The 21,003-nt window shown below is 38.0% G+C and overlaps 1 protein-coding gene and 1 pseudogene across 1 annotated transcript in view; one reads left to right on the top strand and one right to left on the bottom strand.

Moving 5' to 3' along the window:
* udt (protein undicht) overlaps positions 1-21,003 on the bottom strand; it is a 112,717-nt gene that overhangs the window by 69,583 nt on the left and 22,131 nt on the right. The window contains exons 3-4 of the mRNA XM_089096963.1: positions 3,708-3,870; positions 1,397-1,539 (exon numbers count right to left, since the gene is read on the bottom strand). Of these exons, the coding sequence (XP_088953089.1) occupies positions 1,397-1,539; positions 3,708-3,870 (306 nt within the window). The remainder of the gene's footprint in view (positions 1-1,396; positions 1,540-3,707; positions 3,871-21,003) is intronic.
* Positions 15,696-17,004, top strand: LOC148947266 (uncharacterized; annotated as a pseudogene).

Below are 21,003 nucleotides of genomic sequence, written 5' to 3'. Positions count from 1 at the left end.
ACCAATTCATAGTAGTGACATCTCTCCGGTAAAAACTAACTGATGAAATAAGGACTTTTGCAAGTTGAATTTATGATTTATTTATCTATTTACATACAGATTCCCATGGTAAGATAGTAAGAGAGTCCTATGGGCTTCTCTCCATAGTGAAGTGTCACTTTAAAAAGAAAATACTGGGCCGCTTCTATGACGCATATTTTGCTCCTCGTGTTTTCTTCCTTGTTCTTATTTGGAATTTTTTTTTACCGGTTCTGAACAGAAACAAATTCGTTCGCTATTTCTTTTTGTTTTTTCCCCTGCATTCTTATTTTGGCCCGAAAATCATTTTTTAGGTTCTTTTAATTTTCACCCTAATTTCACTATATGACAAATTGACACTACAATACTTGATACAACGAAAAAATAAAACATTTACAGAGCGTGCCTACAAAGTGGGTTATACTCGAAAACCGGCACCCTTAAACAAAAAAAAACGAATAAATATTATCATGAAATGACTGACAAAGGTTACTAATTTTAATTAAAAATTTTAAATAACAGGTCAACGACTTCTGTTCCGTCTAGGTTTGATAGAAGGCAACAACTCCAAAAATCAGAAGCTAGAACATTTTTACTGTGAATATCACAACGCCATCTAATATATCCTGTGGCTGATAGAAAGATAAGGAAATATTGAAGTCTACGAATCGATCAGGATTCTTATTCCATTTCGGCTGTAGCCAAAAGCCACATTAAAAAACCATACTAAAAACAAACTATAAATCAAAAATAAGGGCTTGATAATATTCATCTCCGATAGCTTAGATTTTTACAATTTGTTTTCACAGTTAGTCAAATTTCATACTAAACTGGTGCACGTATCTTCAACATTGTAATAAGGAGTCAACAGCCGAAAAATTTGAGAGGGGAAGTAAGATCATATTTTTTTTTTTTTTTTTTTTTTACGCCTACCTAACAACTTAGCCTGTCTGTTTTTATAAGAACCATTTACTGCTACTACTACTAACAACTCATCGCAGAACAAGGCCACTTGAGGCTAAGACACCAGTGCAAAACTGTGTCAGTCAGCCAAGTTACAGTTAGCTTGGTGGAGGACGGTTTCCAAGTAACATATGAACTTAAGATGTCTTGTTAGGCGGAAAAAGCCGGATCCTGCTGCAAGATCAAGAAGAACGTAAGACAATCTGAATCACAGTTCCTGGATTTTCTAGGCGTGCCTTCATTCACAGAAAATCAGCAGCCTATCGTTCATATACTTTTTTCGCAATTAATACATTATCCAAATTTCTCTACAAGGGGGAGAGGGCATTCTCCTGTCCTAACAAGATCTTGCAGATCTCCCCCCCCCCCCGCTTTCTTTGTCTCTCCAACTAAATAAACTATAAAAAAAACTTACTTCCATCAAAAGACTCCTTAATAGTTTCACATTTTCTGTAGTTAATTGTGAATTTTTGATTGGAAATTAAGAACTGAGACCCTGCCGTTTGACAAGATTCAATCATAGCATTTGGATGGTCACATTCTCCAGTGTTACGGTACCTAAAAAAAAAAAAACAAAAAAAAACTGTTATTAGAATCCAAAGTACTTTCAAGATAATTTTTTTCAGCATACGTACACACAATCATATAGGTTCACAGGTAGAGACAGGACTTTCCCTTAAGAGAGAAAGAACGGAGGCGATGTGGAGGGTTCAGTTATTCTATGGGTGGGGTGCAACAGCTGTTATTTTAGGGGGATTCCCCAGTCCTATTCATCATCCTGTGGGCAGATATGTTGATATAGTTAAAAAGCAACATTTGTCATGTTGTAAATACATTCCAGAAACAAAGCCAAAAAAAAAATACAGCAAAGATGATTTTAATTTTCATGATTTTTTTTCATCAATTTTCAATTAGTTCAATAGAAGTCATTTGCAGAATTTCACAAACAAGGAGAAAATATCCATAGTAGGAGTTATAGTTTTCTAATAGGTTTCAAAACAGTTTTGTTTGCTCTGTTTGTACTTAAATTTCTAATAGGTTTTCAAAAATTGGTTTTATCAATATTAGTTGAAGTCGTTATAGATAATTTGCTTTTAAAAGTTCAATACTCTGTGAAAAAAATTACAACATATCACTAATCTAGATTTTCAACATCTATAGGCCTACTTACTTGTACTTGTACTTAGATCAGGACAGAAGCTATGCAGCTCTCCCTGGTGATAAGATCTGGCAGACCGTTGAATTCCACAGGTTACGGTCTTGCATTAGTGAGGCGATAATTTCGAGCCATGAAGGGTCCCATCTGCAACCAGGTCTCCGGAATCCGCCAATCGACTCAAGGTCAAATTTGACGGTGTTGAGCCAAGTTTTGGCTCGTCCTCCGTGTCGCTTCCTCCAATCAGGTGCTCGTTTCCAGCGTAGGCTTTGATTTGTAACAGTCTCGGCCGGTTTTCGACAAACATGGCGGAACCAGGACAAGCGGCGGCGTCGAATGATAGTTTTGATGTCGTACTTCTGATCAGACAGTTGGCAGATTATCGTATTTGGGATTCGGTCACTGAGACGTAACCCCAGTATGATCCTCAGGCATATATGTTCAAGTGTTGAGGGTGTGTGTCTGGGTGACTTTTAAGGGCCATGTCTTGCAGCCATACAGTAAGACCAATCGGACTAGGGCATCGTAAATACGGATTTTGTTTTCCGGTAGATTTCCTTCCATTTCCATTGCGGCTTCCACAGATGTGCGAAGACGGCGGAAGCTGATGCAATGCGACATTGGATTTCTTCGCAACATCCGCCGTTGATGTTGATGTACGATCCGAGATACTTGAAATTATTGACAACTTCAATCTGCCTTTGGTTAAGAGTTACAAGGGTAGGGTTTATATCTGGGGCATTTCAACAACTGAGCACAATTTTAACACAGATCACAGTCCATGTAACTCTGCATTGAAACATCAGGCAGAAACGGATGTATATGTGTGTAAAAAAAAAGTCCAGATGGTAAGTCTGAACAAAACCCTCAACATACACCATCATCAGTCATTGCACTCTTCAGACTCACTCCGAGGCCTTCCATAAATCCTTAGATTGTTCTGATTTCATTAAAGGGTAACATTTCTATCTTTATTAAGGAAGCTCCCTAGGGCATCATGCACTAGATCACCCCTGGAGAAACTACTAGCGCCAAACACAGCGTAGTGGCTGGCGAACACATTAATAGTCTCTAAATAAGTAGAAAATTTCAAACAGAACTGGATAACTGATATGATAATGATATAGGCCTAGCCTAATCTGTATATTTATAGCATTTAAGGGTGAAGTTTCTATGTGAGTAATAAATAACCTGTATCGGTATTGTTTCAAGAACTAATTTAACTCAATATACCTATTCAGTCTGCACAAAGTAGGCCTAGATTTGAACTGATAGGCCTACTAGTTAAATAGTCTTGGGCTCTCTACCCTAACTTGCATTTCAAACTGCCTAAAAAGGCAAGTATTTGGATGTTTATGGTAGGCTAATATACTGTTTTAAAAGAGATACAATAGACCCAGCCTTAAAATTTCGCCAGACACCAGATGGCATGGGTGATAGGTTTTTTGCTTTTTTTTTACTAAAGCAAGTTTCCACTCTTATCAGTTACCCCTACTCTTTCGGTTACAACTTAAAACTGAGAATAATAAAACGTGGGGTGAACACGTTGTTAGGAAAAGAAAATAAAGACCTGTCTTGGTAAGCGAATTGCCAAACACCTTCTAATCCTGAACGACAATTGACAGGAACAAAATTCTCCAAGAATAGAGTTATCAGCTGCATGTCGGCTGTAACTGATCTACATACATTCTCCAAAGTTGGCAATTCATTCTGGCGTAGATTTATACATCCAGCTACACATAAAAAAAAGGAAATTGAAAGCCTTTGCTAAATAAAGGATACGTTAAATATTTACACCCTAACTTCTAAAACTAGCAGCAGTGAAACGTAATCGGTAATCAAAAGTCAAAACAATTTCTACACATTTTTGAAGGTTTTGAGGACAGGCCAGTCAAACAAGCGCAAACCCACTCTCCAATTCCGATGGAAAGTATAGTAATTAATGGAAAAGGAAAGTAAATCAATCAAAAGGAAAGTAAATCCTGATAGGTTGGGTTATTGCTGAATAGCTGGTCTTTGGCAATCGGATTGTCAAATTAACTGAGATTCTGGCAAACATTTTTAATACTGAAAAAACTGAACAATGACTAATCAATTTTTTGGGGCAAGATATTCAAGTTTTATTAACATGTCTGTTTTTCTTTTTACCTAAAAGCACATACTTCAGCTTTTGTAGCTTGTAAAAAATAATTTTTGAATGAGTTCTATCTTTATTTTAAAATTTTATAATCTTACAGGACAACAGTTTTTTTTTTTACTTCAAATATTTTTCCAAGTCTTCACCTGGACAATAAAAAGGGGGCAGGGGGAAGCCTTATTTTGATGAAAAAAGAAGAAAATAAACAGTGAATAGTCAACGAATTCCAAAAACAGTGTTTTCATACAAGTTGCATGAAAATCTTCTAAAGAAAATCCTGTAGTTTGATAATTGTTTACTTTCTCTTTTATTTAAAGTCAATAATTTTCTGAATAAAGCAAAGTTCTTAATTTGTGGAATGCACGTGAGTTGTTTTGAAGTGAACTCCTGTTTTATTCTTTTTTTTAATAAGGATATTTTAATTGAAAGTGAACAGAACTGCAAACAAAATGTAATACATTGTAATATATAATATCTCATATAATATAATCAGTACCAAACCCTGGCACTCGGCACACGGCAGGCTTGTATATATTGATTCTCATTGTCACTTGTCTTCTAACTGCAGATTTTTTTTGTTCTTCCCTTTCATTTTTGATCCGTTTCGATCCTCGTTGTCGCAAGTCTTCTAACCATATATGTCTTTGGTCTTCGCTTTCGTTTTTAATGCGTTGTGATTCTCGCTGGCGCTTAACCGCATACTTCTTTGTTCTTCACTTTCGTTTTTTATTCATTGTAATCCTTGTTGTCGCATGTCTTCTAACCACAAATTTCTTTGTTCTTTACTTTTATTTTTAACTCATTGCGTAATTCTCGCTGTCGCATATCATCTAACCGCATATTTCTTTGTTCTTCACTTTCGTTGTTGACTTGCTGTACCTTAGCTGCCTTAGCTCCCTAAGGCAGCTAATAATAATGCTCCCTACCTTAGCTGGTCGAATTGGTCTTGTCACATTGGATTGTCAAGGTTTTTCATTTTCACCCATTATGATTTTACATTTTTTCAATCTTCCTCTTTATCTTGTCTCGTTTGAGGTCCACGTTGTTCATTTCGAGCAATTCCTGATTTATATTTTTGTCCTCTAGGCACAAAATGCTTAAAATGAAACTGCTTGAAACGCCGTCTGTAAATAGACTCATTACACTTGGTATTTTATACTTAGCTATGTTTAATTTGTTTAAAGTTATGTGCCAGACTGATAAACTGTTCGAATATTTTAAGGGTTTTAAGGAAAATTTTTGTAATTGCCATTTAGAATTAGCTTTATTTTTAGTCATACGACGTCATTTATGGCTGTAACATGTTTGCAGCCCTTCCAACCTAATGAATGACATTTCTCGTGTCGTATCAGACACAATGAAAGATCGCCGAGCTTCTGAAATTATCAGCGAAGATAATGTGAACAAAGTTTATAATTCTGTTTCCCTTGAATAATGCTAAATTTGAAAAAATTGAAACAACCCTTCAAAGACTTTATAATGCTGTGAACTTGCTTGAAAATAAAATTTCTAAAATAGAGGACAGGGTTGATCAACTTGAGCAGGATACCTTATTTGACACCCTAATTTTCTACGGTGTGAAACCAAACCCCAATGTGGAATTGATGGATAATCTTAATGAAGTGATAACACAAATAATGGGCTTGCAAGATTTCAAAAAAATGGACCTCTTAAAGGCTAATCGATTCCGTATGCCTGCTACTCAAACTGAGAATGTGAAAATTGCCCCCATCCTGGTGAAATTTTCAAAATTGGATATTGCTCGAAAAGTGTTTGCAGCAAAAAGTAAGTTGGTTAAGTCAGGTGTATTTGTGTCTGAAAACCTAACTAAAAAGCGTCGCGATCTATTAAACGCGGCTCGCAGCACCTTTGGTCCAAGAAGTGTTTGGTCGGATCATGGACAAGTTCTAGCCAAAGTTCCGGGTGAAACTCGTATACGTAAAATAAACTATTTGCGTGAATGCATTAGTATGTGACTTGTTGGTATTTTTCTTAATTTGTAAATGCCTTCCACAGTTCATTGATTTTCATTTATTTACTTTATTTATTTTTTCATTTTTGTTTCTCTTTCCGTGCTAATGGTTCATTCCGATAATACCTGCTGTCCAATTAGTTATTTGTTTGTTTGTAATCCTTTGACAGGTTTTTCTTTTGCAATTGATTTAAGGAAAGATTTCTTTTTGGTTCATCAGGTGACTTTAATAGACTCCAAGTAAAACCTGTTTTTGTGAATTTTTTAAGCCATGAGAGTCGGCTTTGCGAGCTTGAAAATAATCCTTTCGATGTAATTAGTTTCGTAAATAATTATGTGGGTCAGGCTAATCAAAGTCCGATTAATATAAACCCTATTAGTTATAGTAAATATGTTTCGGATTTGGGGGGAGAGGAGGTTACCAAAGAAAATTATTCTCTGACAGCATTTAAGCTCAATATTCAGGGTCTCTCCTCGTCAATAGATAATTTAAGACAAATTGTTTCTGATGGACAGCCTGATGTTGCGGGTTTATGTGAGACGTTTTTGGATTCTGGCAATGAAATGCTATTGGATATCCATGGTTACAAAATGGAACGTATAAGCCGCTGCAAGATGGCTAAGGGAGGTCTTGCCATGTATCCACCGTAAGTAAAATGATTAATTCTTTTAGTGACCAGGGTGATGTCAACTCTTTGGGGGAACGTTTTGTTGAGTTACAAAATAATCCTTTAGATATAGAAAGTATAATTAATAATTCAGTTGGAAGTAGAAATAGGAATTATAATGATCCTAAATCGGTTATTGAAAGTAAATATGTTTCGCAATTAAGTGGTTCTGCCTCTTCTAAACAAGATGGTATTTTCTCTGTGCTTCACCTAAACATTCAGGGACTTTGTTCCTCTTTTGAAGAGCTGAAACGGATCGTCAGTGGTGGAACTCCGGATGTTATTGGATTGTGTGAAACTTTCCTGGATTCAAAAAAGGATATGCTTTTAGATATCCAAAGATTTAGGATGGAGAGGATGAACCGGAAACAGATGGCGAAATGTGGCCTTGCCCTGTATATTGCCGATCATCTTGTATATAATTTCCGAAGTGATTTTGAGTAGAAATGAGGAAGGAGTCTTTGAATCCCTTTTTATTGAGATTAAGTCAGGTTGTAAGAATTTAGTAGTCGGTTTGGTTTACAGATCCCCTAGTGGATCTATTCCTTCGTTTATGAAAATTCTGGAAGAGGTTTTGGACTTAGTCCAAAAGCATCCTTGCGAATTAATCCTTCTGGGAGATTTCAACCTTAACCTGCTGAATCAAAATTCTGCTTCGGCTGCAGATTTTTTGTCAATGATGCTTTCTGCGGGAACTCTACCTTCAGTTTGTATACCCACCCGGGGTACTGAGATGCATGCATCACTTATTGATAATATTTTTTCGTCACTAGATGTCTTAGATAATTTGGTGATGATTAGTGATATTTCTGATCATATCCCTGCTATTTCACGATATAGGACTGATAATCGATTGCACCGTAAAGTTTCGCCATCTAATCTCCCATTTTTTCGTTTTGGTGTCAGTGAGATCAGTCTACTTAAATCTCGTTTGACTGATCAGCCATGGGATAGTTTGGATTCTGAATCGGATTTTAACCGCTCTTTTGATTTCTTTTATGATTCAGTAAAAGAGGGTATCCTAGAAGTTTGCCACCAGAATCCAAAGCCTCATACCTCGAAAAGGATAGTACTGCTGAATCCGTGGATGACTCCAGGTCTCCATAAAAGCTGGAAAAGGAAAAATTGTCTGTGGAAACTATACAAGGCTTCGTCATCTACTTCTCATCATCAGCGGTTCAATGTCTATAGGAATATATTTAATTCTCTGTGTCGGAAGGCCAAGTCTCAGTATTATCACAGGAAATTTTCTGAGTGTGGAAAGGATGTTGGGAAGACATGGAAAAGTATTAATTCTGTACTTAAACCTACTCCCCCTCCGCCTTCTGTACCAGAAACGGTTATAGTTGACGTTAAATTGGTCAATGGTTATTAAATTGTTCTGATAGAGATTACTTATTATTTTGCTAATATAGGAAACACGACTGCTTCGTCTGTGAGCTCTACAACTCCTCGTTGCGATTTCAGAGCCTATCTTGGACCCCCATGTTTAAAGTCAATGGTCTTGAACCCTGTTTCTGAGTTTGAGGTAGCTCGGATCGTAAATGCACTTAAAGGTTCATCGTCTTCAGGGCCGGACGGATTTCCTACAAGGGTTATCCGTGCCGTTCTTCCTGCTATTCTGTCACCATTGACTAAGCTTGTTAATCTGTCTTTCGTGAATGGAATTTTCCCTGAATCACTCAAGCGAGCTAAGGTAATAGTGCTGTATAAAGGTGGGTCCCAGAGTGATCCTGCTAATTATAGGCCAATTTCTCTTCTATCTGTTTTCAGCAAAATTTTTGAGAAGGCTATGCTATCCAGGCTTCTTAGTTTTCTGGATGTGAAAAATTTTTTCCATGATTTCCAGTTTGGATTCCGAGCGAATCACTCTACAAAGCATACTTGCGCAGCTCTCTTGAATTTCATTCATTCGGAAATAGATTTTGGTCATACCCCGGCAGTTCTATTTTTGAATGTTCGTAAAACTTTTGATTCCTTGACTCATCATATTCTTCTTTGGAAATTATCGCATTTTGGTATACGATCAAATGCTTTTTCTTGGTTTGAATCATATCTTTCTGGTAGACTTATTTCAATTGATCCGCTTTTCCGGAGCCCTTCTGAAGTAGAATATGGTGTCCCACAGGGATCTGTTCTTGGCCCCGTTTTATTTCTGATTTATGTCAATGATCAGATTTCAGTAGTCAAGAACACCAGTCCTCTAGTATGCTGCAATCTGTGTCATCCCGATGTTCCTTCGTGTCCCAATGCTACTTCTAATGAAGATTGCCTCGTTGCTTTTGCTGACGACAGCACTTTTGGGACTCTAGGGAGGACGGAATGTGACGTCAGGTCTAATCTGGTGGCAATATTTGAGAGAGCAGTTTCATGGTTTGAGGCGAATTACTTGGCCTTGAATGTTACCAAGTCACATTTTCTTATTTTTTCTCGAATTGGTGTAGCTTTCCCTCAACTGACACATCTTCAGGTGTCAAAAGGCTCCTTGTTTAGACCAAAGAATCGGTTGGTCCGGTTTCTTGGTATCCTGCTTGATGAGAACCTTTCGTTTAGATACCATATAGCCATGATTAGGGTTAAGGTCTCACGGAGTTTGGGTGTCATTCGAAAACTCAAACATACCTTTCCTGGATCTATTCTGAAGCTTCTTTTTTTTCTGCCTTGTCCAGTCATATGTCTCTTATTGCCCCATAGTATGGGTGTCTACTTTTCCTTCTACACTGCGGTCGCGTTCTGTAAAATATTTTAAAAAAACGCGTCATGTTATTGAAACCCAACCGTCATAAACATGAACCCGTATAAAAAAAAACTATATATAACTTAATTCTTTTGCGTCTTTTTTTTTTCATAAGCTTCATGGCAATCATCCAAAATCTCTTCAAAAAACTCCTCAGTTTATTTCTGATTCTGGTCCATGTAACCTTCGTTCGTCACATAATATCTGCATTCCTCCTACTCCCACTGTGCGGTCAGATTTCAATCCCCTCATCGCTTGTCATCAGGTTTGGAACTCCCTGCCTTCTTCAGTCCAGAAATGCCACTCGTTTGGCACTTTCAAGAGGATTCTTAAGGACCATTTAATTAAGATTCAAACTGAATAATTTTTTTTTTTTCAAACTTGTTATTGTTAATACTCAAATAATAACAATGATGTCCCATCAAAATAATAATAAGAATGTATATATCATCCATACCACACCAAAATAAATGGCACCAATAACATAATTGGAAAAAAAGAGCCAGAAATGAAACATCAACATAAGAAAAAACACCAAGTAATAAAACAAGCCGATTAAATTATGGTACAGCAAAAATCAAGAGAGTTCTGGAACAAACAGCGTTCTGTGCAGCATGGTCAACTTTGCTGTTACACCTGGGACGTCACATTTATAAATAATTCTACTATTACTATGCTAATACTAAATATACCTTAAATGTAGGTAAGAATCTATAAAATAATGAATGTAAACAATAAAATGTGTTACTAATGCTAATAACAATATGTGTTTTAGTTCTTTTGCTATCTGACAGAAAGCAAAATACTCACACTGCATTCAGAGAAGCTCATTGCAGTCGACTGACACCTAATTTTTGATCACTGACAGCCAATTAAAATCATTAGTTGTGAAAGAGAACGGTTTTCATTGGCTGTCAGTGACAAAAGTCGATTGCAATCGATTGAAATTGTTTTGTTTTTTTTCACTAACAGCCAATTAAAATCATTGTCTGTGAAAGAGAATGGTTTTCATTGGCTGTCAGTGACAAAATCAATTGCAATCGATTGAAATTGATTTTTTTCACTGACAGCCAATTAAAATCATTAGGAATATCTGTGAAAGAGAATGGTTTTCATTAGCTGTCAGTGACAAAATCGATTGCAATCGATTGCAATAAGCTATGTTGAATTTAGAGTAAATCAGAGTACCAAACTGGTTTGTGGTAGTTAACGTTCATGTGAACTTTAACTAGATTGTTTTTTTGCTATTAATTTTAAGAAAAAATTCGAATAAACAAGTTTTTCAAAGAAAATTAAGGAGACATTAAAACTCAATATGAGCAGAAATAAAGTGTATACAGTAATTAAACCTTAAAACAAACAGAAATTGCCACATCTAAGAGTAAGTCTAACATCCCTTAAGCACTTTAAAGGCCAGAGTATCCTTTACTGAAAGATTTGTCCTTTGCTGAAAGCAAGATTTATTTTAAACAGTTGCTACTTTGTCCTTTAAGCATTGAAAGATTTAATATTGCTAAAACATGCAGAAATACATCATTATATGTTAACCAATCAATCTAGTCTTCACTCTTATTTACCCAGCATTCAACATAGCTTCTTACTATCAGTATTGATTCAGAGCAGTGTTGCCAGATTGGCTTATTTTACGCCAAACTGGCTTATTTTGTTGGCGACTGGCGTGAAAATTTTTGGAACTGGCTTGTGGCTTAAAACTTGGCTATTTTTATTTTGAACTGGCTTATTTCTTGGCGTGATTTACTTTTTCGGGAAGAATTTATATTTTTTGGCAATTCATCCGATTCTCGAACGAACGAACGAATGAATGATCACGAAAGGTCAAAATCACGTTTTAACTCTATGGTCAAAATACGAATCTAACCGCAGCAGTGCGGTGGAGTTTTCAAATCCTAAGAGACACGTGGCTTCGTAACAACAGCATGTAACAACAGCATAAAAAGCATTAGCCATTAAGTCATGGGGTTGAACTACAGCTGAAGGTACAGTATTTTAGCTGTTACTTGTTAGTATAGAATAACGCCAGGAATCAACCTCATAACAGACATGTCTATAACATCTACAGATCTTGTTTAGCTGTTTAGTTCATGTGAGTCATCCAGGAGTCGTCATGCTGTCGTCATGTACACTCTAGCTATTTTCTGTGGTTTGTATCTCTGTACAAACAGATTGGGTACACAGCCTAGCCCACTGGGTACACACCCCAATGCATTGGGTACTGCCCCCCCCCAATATATTAGGTACCCCCATACCCGTTTTCACTTTTCGTCTAGGCCTATTCTGAGAAAATACATTTATTTATAGTTGAGATTTTCTTTGCACTAATTCAGTTTAAATATGCTCAAAGGAAGAAGCAAACTGGTCATGGGTTTTCTCAGAATACTTGCAAAAGTGAAAATCGGTATGGGGCAGTTAGGAATATTAATTGTTTTATGTACTACCATCAACATAATGTACTACTTCACCCCTGCAGTAGTACACCACAGGATCTGTACCTAAGAATTTGAGTACTACACCCCACAATCAGTACTACATTAAACATGGCATAGGTCCTACTACGCTATATATGGAGTAGTACACTTGGTTAGATGTAGGTATCAAATTCTGAGGTACAGATCCTGTGGTATACTAATACAGGGGTGCAGGAGTACATTATATGTTGAGGGTTGTACATAACACAATCAATCCCTACCTGGTATGGGGGGGGGGTACCCACGGCAGGTAGGTGTGTACCTCAATGCATTGGCTACCAGACAATGGTGGTCATACCAAAGAAAAATAGTTGGTGTACATGACTGGTGTGCACCCCCATTTTTAGCAGTGATGAGCATCAGCTTGTGACATAAGCAAACCTGAAGCAATCAATCTTGTTTCAGACTCACTATTCATTTTTCCCAATGTATTAGCCTATAGTTAAATACTAGAGAAATTAGTTATATATAATATAGGCTAATAGCTAATATGTAATAAATTACCATATAATACTAATGGAAATATCAGAAAGAGATATATGAATACAGGAGCCTGAGCCTTTGTAATTGCCACTGCCCATATTTAATTTTCGCTTTAATTTCTCTGACTGATATCAGTACTTAAACCTTGTATAAACATAGTTGTTGGGAATGAAAAGAAAGTTGAGATTCTGCTCTGCCAAATGCTATTTGTCCGTATCCCTTTTTCTGTTGAGAGGCCCCTGTTTAATAGTTCTTGATATCTCAGTACTGAAAGATTTTTCTAGAACTGTCAATATAGCCATTTTACAACCTTTATTTTGTGGAAGTATATGAGAAAACTCAACATTGAGGCCGTTTTCCATTGCTCGATTTTTCTGAACTCAGTTCAGCCTTTCTCACAATTTTTATTTCATTTGTGTTTGTGCAACCTTTTGGCCGAACTCAGCTCAGAAATTCCTCTTCTATTGGTTTTGTGAGAGCTGTTGGCTGAGATTTTGCTCGCACAAATTTGACCCAGGGCTGAGTTTTTTTCTGAAATTAAACTTCTGAAATCAAAAATTAAACTTCTTTAAGTCAGTATTGCAATGTAAATCTATAACCCAGCTATGTTTCAAGATGTTTAAAAAATCATCTTTTAGTTATTAGAAGTTGTCAGAATAGGCAGGATATATTATTCAAATATTGTTACAAGTACAAGCTTAACTTGGACATTATTGTCAATTTTTACTCCAAGATGAACTTACAAATTCAGTTAATTTTTCCATACTCTTTTCAGATTGAATCTCATTCACCCTCCCGAGTGAAAATAAAAATGAAACTTTCAACTGGATATGATGGAAACGGGCAGACAAAAATTTCAAATTTTTTCACTGTTACTAGGCCTTCCAACTCAACTGAACCGGACAGTGCTGGAACAGATGGTGTTGATGGTGATGGATCTGAGCCAAAACGAGCTTTAATAGACAAATCAGCACCTGAAATTAGTATAGGGACGAGAGATAGCAGTGCCATCACCAAATTCAGACGAATTGTTCCATAAAAAGTTAAAATAGTGGCAAATTTGTGTAATGATTCATCAGCCCAAGATTGGGTGGAACCTGATGAGTCAGATGACAGTGACTCTGAGACTGACAGCATGGACAGTGATAGCAGTGCCACCAGCCACTACAGGCGAAAACAAGCTGTTCTACCAAAGTCTAAGACAGTGGCAGAAATGTTAAAAGAATCAAAATTAGTCCAAGAACTGGTGGAACCAGACGTAGCGGGCTCTACCTCCGAAGTGGTGAACAGTCACTCAGATACTGGCAGTCCGACACCAAAACTAGTCCCAGAAAGGGTGGTTAAAACCTCTCTTTTAAAACTTGGTGTACCTCAAGCATCTACTGCCAAGCACATTGTTACCTCAGTCTCTACTAAAGTACTTAAGCCTGTCCTGGTCCCAGAAAGGGTGGTTCAAACCTCTCTTTCTAAACTTCGTATACCTCAAGCATCTACTGCCAAGCAGATTGTTACCTCAGCCAACCAGATTGCTACCTCAGGGTCTACTAACGTAGTTAAGCCTGCCCCGTCCAATATTACTAGCAATATGCAGAACCCTAACAAAAAGACTGAAACAAACAATCAGAATTTTGTTGAAAGTGAAACAGGAGAAATGGTGTCCAGAAGCCAAAATGAAGGAAGCAGCAAGGAACCTGAAGAAGGAAGAAATGTTACGCCAAGAACCAGTATGACAAAAGTTGAGAAAAAGAGTTATGAAAGACTATATCAGTCTGTGTGGGAGAAAGATACAAAATTCCAAGGCTGGCTTCAGCCTGTTCAAGGTGATGACACAAAAGCATCGTGTAAAATCTGCAATGGTACATAGCTTAGGGCTCACAAACATGATCTGGAGCAGCACATGAAATCGAAAAAGCATGAGAAGAAGGCAGCAAGTCTCAACATACAGAAACCAGTCACAGAATGCGGTGAGTACTTTTCTTTTTAGCATGGCTTAACAATGGGGGGGTCCCTATGTTCTTGTCATCAAGAGACCTACCAGAAAGAGTGGTCTTTGTAGCATTACTCCAAAACTTCGTAGCAAGAAGGTCCAATGTCCAGTGTTTGTTTCGTTGGGAAGTCGTAACCCCACCTTGAGTTCTGTGTGTATTTTAGAGAGGCCCTCAAATACGTCATTCAACCAATAATATCTACCATTTAGATCTCAACAGAATTTGATAACGATTAATAGCCAGTGGCCCGTTATTTTGCGTATGGGGGACCCAATCGTAGTTAGGGGACCAGTCATTGAAATCAACCAAGGAAACACACTTGTGCTTCTGTAAAGAGGCATATCACAACAGTGTTAAGCGATCTTCGGTCCCAGAGAGGTTGGGAGGGCTGCGTTTCGTAGACCATGTCCTAACCAAGAAACATGCACCATTGTATCCCCCTCAGATTTTTCCTTCATGGGGAAAACCAGGACGGACGTTTTGCCCCCCCCCCAACCACATCCCCTTTCAGAGTAAAGTTATGAAACATAGCTGAAATAATCGGTTATGAAACATAGCCGAAATAATCGGTTATGAAACATAGCCGAAATAATCACGAATAATTAATGCTAATTTTCGAGGAGTCACATCGGCGAACTTGGCTTCGCGGAAAGCGGAGCTGGTCTTGGCTGCTCATGTAGCCTGTCACTCGTCGGTGAGAACAATCGACCATCTTTCTACTATCATCAAAGACTTATTTCCTGGGCCTATTGGTGAATCGGTGAGGCTAAAAAGAACTAAATGTTCCGCTCTCATTAAGAATGTGCTTGGACCTGAAACCCTGAAGGAGATAGTGGCTGACATTAGAGATGGTAAGTACTCTCTAATGCTGGATGAGTCAACTGATGTCTCTACAATGAAGTTCATGTGTATTTGCATTCGATATAACAGAACGAAGTTGAAAAAGATAGTGTGTACTGCGTTAGGAATGGTTGAAGTACCATCAACTACAGCTATTATACTCCACGCAGAACTCACAAAATTTCTTTTAGAGTGCAAAGTACCTCTCAAAAACCTGATTGGTATTGGTACTGATGGGGCAAATAACATGCGTGGCGCAAATCACTCTGTATTTACATTGCTGAAAGCAGATGGGTTACCCCACCTTCAGCTTTTCAAATGTGTTTGCCACTCTCTGCACTTGTACACTTCCGAGGCGGTGGAAGAGTTGCCGAGCAACCTAGAATTTATGCTCTCGGAAACGTACAAGTGGTTTAGTGTAAGCCCGTTGCGAAGGGAAGCGTACGGCCAGATATATAGGCTGATAAATCATGGAAATTTGCCCCTTAAAATTGTTGCCCCTTCAAGTACACGCTGGTTGTCGCGATACACTGCAGTGTGTAGAGTTGATGAGCAATACCTCGAACTGACAACACATTTCCGCATCGCCAAGGAAAAAGAGCGGTGCTATACTGCAAGAACTTTACACGAAATGTACAGTGATAAGCACAACCGTCTATACATTGTCTTTCTGAAACCGCTATTGGCTGACTTTCAGAGGGTGAACATACTATGTCAACATTCGAATGCAGACCAATTTCGTCTGTTTCAAGAGCTGAAAGATTTGGTCATGTAGATCCTGCGTAGGATCCTTCGACCGTCTGCAGTGTCCCTTAACGTCAACCTTGAGTTTCTAATTTACTACCTTCCTGTCGACCAGGTAGACTGGGCATTTTTTTCTTTCTGAACTCAGCGAAGCTGATCTTCCAAGCGAGATGAAAGAGGAAATAAAGCTTCGCTGTCACGGCTTTCTCAAGACGGCTGCAAGGTCAGTTCTGAAACGTTTACCTCTTGCCATTGATTCCCTTCTGAAATTGAGAATTCTCTCTCCGAAAATATGTTTATCTCAGACTAGACCAAGATTCACCGACCTACCTCTTAGTGTGATTCCAGTGACAGAATTTGGAGACAAGGAAAACTAGTGGAGACGCCTGCTTCAGGTTGACTGGAATGAACATTGTGGCGGAGAACTTCCAAAAGACTCCTCTGAGTTCTGGGTCCACGTGCTTCAGTTTCGCGACCCTATTGGAGAGCCAGTCTTTCAGGATTTGGCAAATTGGGCATTGTCGTTGCTGAGTTTGCCTATCAGCAACGCAGTCGTTGAGAGAGCGTTTTCTATGATGAACTGTGTAAAGTCAAAGCTTCGGAATAGAATGCTTTTACCAAAGCTAAACGCAATTTTGATTTTTCGACTGTGGATGTCTGTCAGTGGCCACTGCTGTTCGTCATTCGTACCATCGGCCAAAATGACTTCGTTCAACAGTTCCATATATTCGAAAAATGGAGCTGAAAATGCATCTGACAGTGGACGATGTGGCAGAGCTGATGCGCCTGACGCTGACCGCAATGAAGATTAACTCAGTGATATCTTAAAGGCATTTGGTCAATCTTAAAGGGCTATGAAAGACGGATATTCTTAATCACCGAAAATTCCACCCTGGAGCATTTTTTTCCAAACTGCCACTTTTTTTTAGCTTTCCCGTCATAAAGTGCCTTAAAAGGTACGCACTCACTCAACAACTGGCAGCCAGAATTCGGACAGCCATCTTGCGCTAAAGGTCAATATAATTATGATAAGTTGTAAACTTCTGAAATTGATGAGTGAGTTGGCTCTCGCAGCACAGCAACAAAATTCAATTCTTAGTTTGTCTAACGTAAAAATATCGAAATTTATAACGCGTGTCATTCCCAATTTGGCCCACGAGACTTTCCGTCCACATTTAAAGTGGTGGAAAGTTGGAACTTCGTTAAAATGTGGCTCATCAAACAGGAAACTGGAGATCCGTCCCAGCAAGAACAAATAAAGACTAAGAACCTTCGTCTCCCTATCTCGATACTACAACCATACGGAGTCGAATAAAATACGGCTGATACCCGGCGAATTTGAGCGGATGTGGAGCTGGCGCGGAAGATTGCAATTCGTTACCTTTACAACTAGCTCATCGCAGTACAGCATTGGAGATGAAAAATTGAGTGAGAACAAGTGAAAGTGTTTGATTACAAATATCATACACGTCTAGATGCCTGCTACGGTCTTGTCCTAGCAAATGCGCGGCGGCGATGAGGGAAAGCTGACGGCCGTCTACTCAGTGCTCAGCCGGTTCTCAAATTGGCTCCAACTTCACTCAGAGTTTACTGGTTATCCAATAGTCAGTGCTTGGACCAAAGACGGAGGTTCTACTCAGTCTTATTTGTTCTTGGTCCCAGGGACGTATTGTGGTTCGTGATAGCCAATTATGACCCTGGAATGGACTTGTGATAAAGACAAAAGTACGATTGTGTTCCTTGTGTATCTTTCGTAGCTCTTTAAGGGCGTTTTAGCATCGCATTTAGCATTGGGAAAAGGATTTTATTCCAAAACTTTGACTTTACACAAAGGGATTTCCAAAATTTTATGAATCTATATGTGAAAATATCCCAATGATCTGATTTTTGTTTGTGTATCTATGTGATAATAAACCAATGATCTAATGATCTTTTTTGTTTTTGTCTGCGGGTTACGGTCGTTATTAAGTAATGCATCATTATTTCCAACCAATAAATAAGGGCTGGGACACAATTTTAAGAATTTGTTCTGGCAATAACTCTATTGCGCCAAAAAGAACCTCTGACTAAATCGAAATGTTGACATTAAAACGCCTTTGTTCACAGAGTATCATTATAATAATCGGAGGTCCGACTCAGTGAAATTATGGGATACAGAAATTGCGGCGCACACACGGAAAGTGCTCGAACTAACACAGGAGAAATCGAGCCGGTGGGCGTCCTCGTCAATAATTTTCCCCGAAATGTTGGACAGGAAAGTAAGCACGGTCGAGCATTTTCTGAACATAGCGCGCGGGAATTTCTGTAGTCTCTAGAGTTCCACATGGGGTAGCGGTTTATCGCCATTCTACTAAATGCAGCCTCAAAATAATCTCTACACTGGAACTGAACTTCCTCAAGCCAGGGAACGAATTGAAAGGTGGATAATGCCAGTAGGATCAAAGGACCTGAATAGTGGTGAGTATTTCTATAAAACGGCCGTCAAAACTTGGACACCTTTAAAAGTAAAGTTAGATTTTGGGCAAAAAATTGTCTGGCTTATTTTTGGCTTGTTTTTCAAAGGCTGCGGCTTACTTTTTTGTTCACGATCTGGCAACACTGATTCAGAGTTCAAAGCGATCACACCTATCAAAAAACAGATATTTTTCGAACATAATCAAATTAGTAAGTTTCGCAATTTAATCTCAGTGAAGTAAAAGAACATTTATTTCATAATGAAATTGGAACGTTTTACGAGCACCATTAGATTAGTAATTTTTGCAATCTAATTTACTGTGGTACGGTGAAGATCAATATATGCAGTGAATAGCTATAGTAATTACATTTGAGTAAAAAAGGATTCTAATTGCGCAACGTTTGGATTATAAAACTTGGAATATAAAGGATTATAAACAGCACATTTTTTAGATTTTCGGGGGGTAGTCAAACTCCCCCCTTGCGAGTAAGTTTCGTTTAATGTTTTGAATTATCATTATGCTCTTGCCTGAGTAACAGCATAGTTCACATGAGGGTGCTTGTTATCAGTGTTCAGTGGCATATTTGGATTACTTCACGGATTTTCGAAGCCCATATTCCCCTGTTGCCGTTTCTATCACCCAAGTTTGATATTTAGCCATTATTGAGGCGTACCTGTCCTGGTTATAATTTTAGCCGTGCAAGTAATTAACGGCCAAAGCCAACAGTACGTTAAGATTAGAGTGGGTAACAAATAATTGATCTATTTGAAGTGGGCGAAGTCTCTTTACTTTAATTGGTATGGGTCGTAATCGCAAACGTAATCGTCCCGCTGAGGACTCAGAAAACCCGTTGAATTCTACAGCTACTAGTACAGGAAGTTCTATCACCCAAATTACCGTGGAAACTTTTTCACAAAATTTTAATAAAGTACTTGAAGATGTCCAAGAAAATGGTAGAAAACTAGACATTGTGAATGATAATTTAAAACAACTTGATGATGGTGTTTCCAAATTAGAGGTGACCGAGTCTGACCAGTGTTCTCAAGTTGCTATTCATGATAGTAGAATTGAAGTTCTAACAAATGAGAACTCATCCTTGAAATCACAATTATCAGTTCTTTTTGCTGAGGCTAAGGCCCAGGGAAATGCAGTTTTGGAAATGTCGGATAGGCTTGTTAAACTGGAAATTGAACAGAGGGGTAAAAACATAATTGTTTGGAATGCAGGTTGCGAAAGTGAAAATGTTACTGTTACTTTGTTCCAGGGTATTGTTAAAGTGGGCTTAGAACAGTCTACAGCATCACCATTCTAAGTGAGTGAGTGCAAAAAGGATGTCAAAATTGTTTAGGTGAAACTGAGTAACAAGGAGACAAAACATGGCCTATTTTGCCGTGCAAAAAAACTGAAGAATAAGAATACTGACACATTTAAGGAATTGTTTCTTAGCGATGATGCTACCCCTGAGTTGCGTCGGGCTAGAAAAAATTTTATTTAATAAGCGAGCCCAGTTACGAGATGCAGGTTTTGATGCATGGGTTTCTAAATCTTTCCCACTTTGGGTTCAATTTAAACGCCCAGATGGATCGATCGCTAAGTATTTTCAGACTGATATAACTAGTGAACTTGCTAGACCGGTTATTAGCCATGATTATGGAGGGTTTAGTCAAAGAGGTCGATTTGGAAAGCAGAAGTGAATGTTCTGCTTGTTTGTAGTTAATCAAGGAAAATTATATTTGTTTTTATAGTTTGTGATGTAAAGTTAAGTAATTTAATTGGCTGTTAGAGTTTAGATTGGATACCCTCTGTGTGATTATATTGTGCTCTTTGGTGATTAATAATGATTGTTTTCTTCGTTTGCCTTTATTTAGAATTTATACCTTCTTTTGGTGTTTTATCTTTTCATTTTTTCTTTTGATTATTTTTCTTTCATTTTTTGTTGTGAGTAATGAGAGAGTATCTTTAATTGTGATTGGTACATGCCCTATTCGTCACCACAGGCCATTTGGATCTTTAATAGATAGTGGTTAGAGATCTTGTTCAACCCCTGGGGGCTCGTAGTATATTTGATTTGGAAAATAAGAAGGTTAATTTTTATAGTTATTTTAATGAATATATTAATAGAAATTTGGACTTGGTGGTTCCAGCTTTTAACCCCCCTAGGGATTCTAAATTTATTTTTAGTTACGATTTCCATGATGTTGAGTATCGACATGGTGGATCGCATGATTTTTGGATTTTTCATTTGAATTACAAGGGCCTAAATACGACATTTGATTTTTTAGCGAATCTAGGTAAACTTAATCCTTTCCATGTGTTTGCTTTGACGGAGACCTGGTTGAAGGACCACAATTCTGC

Source organism: Artemia sp. Qi Xiang Cuo, chromosome 11, assembly GCF_049724085.1.
Source record: "Artemia sp. Qi Xiang Cuo chromosome 11, ASM4972408v1, whole genome shotgun sequence".
NCBI lineage: Eukaryota > Metazoa > Arthropoda > Branchiopoda > Anostraca > Artemiidae > Artemia > Artemia sp. Qi Xiang Cuo.
The sequence above is the reverse complement of the archived record's forward strand: the minus strand, read 5'-3'. Positions and strand labels throughout refer to the sequence as shown.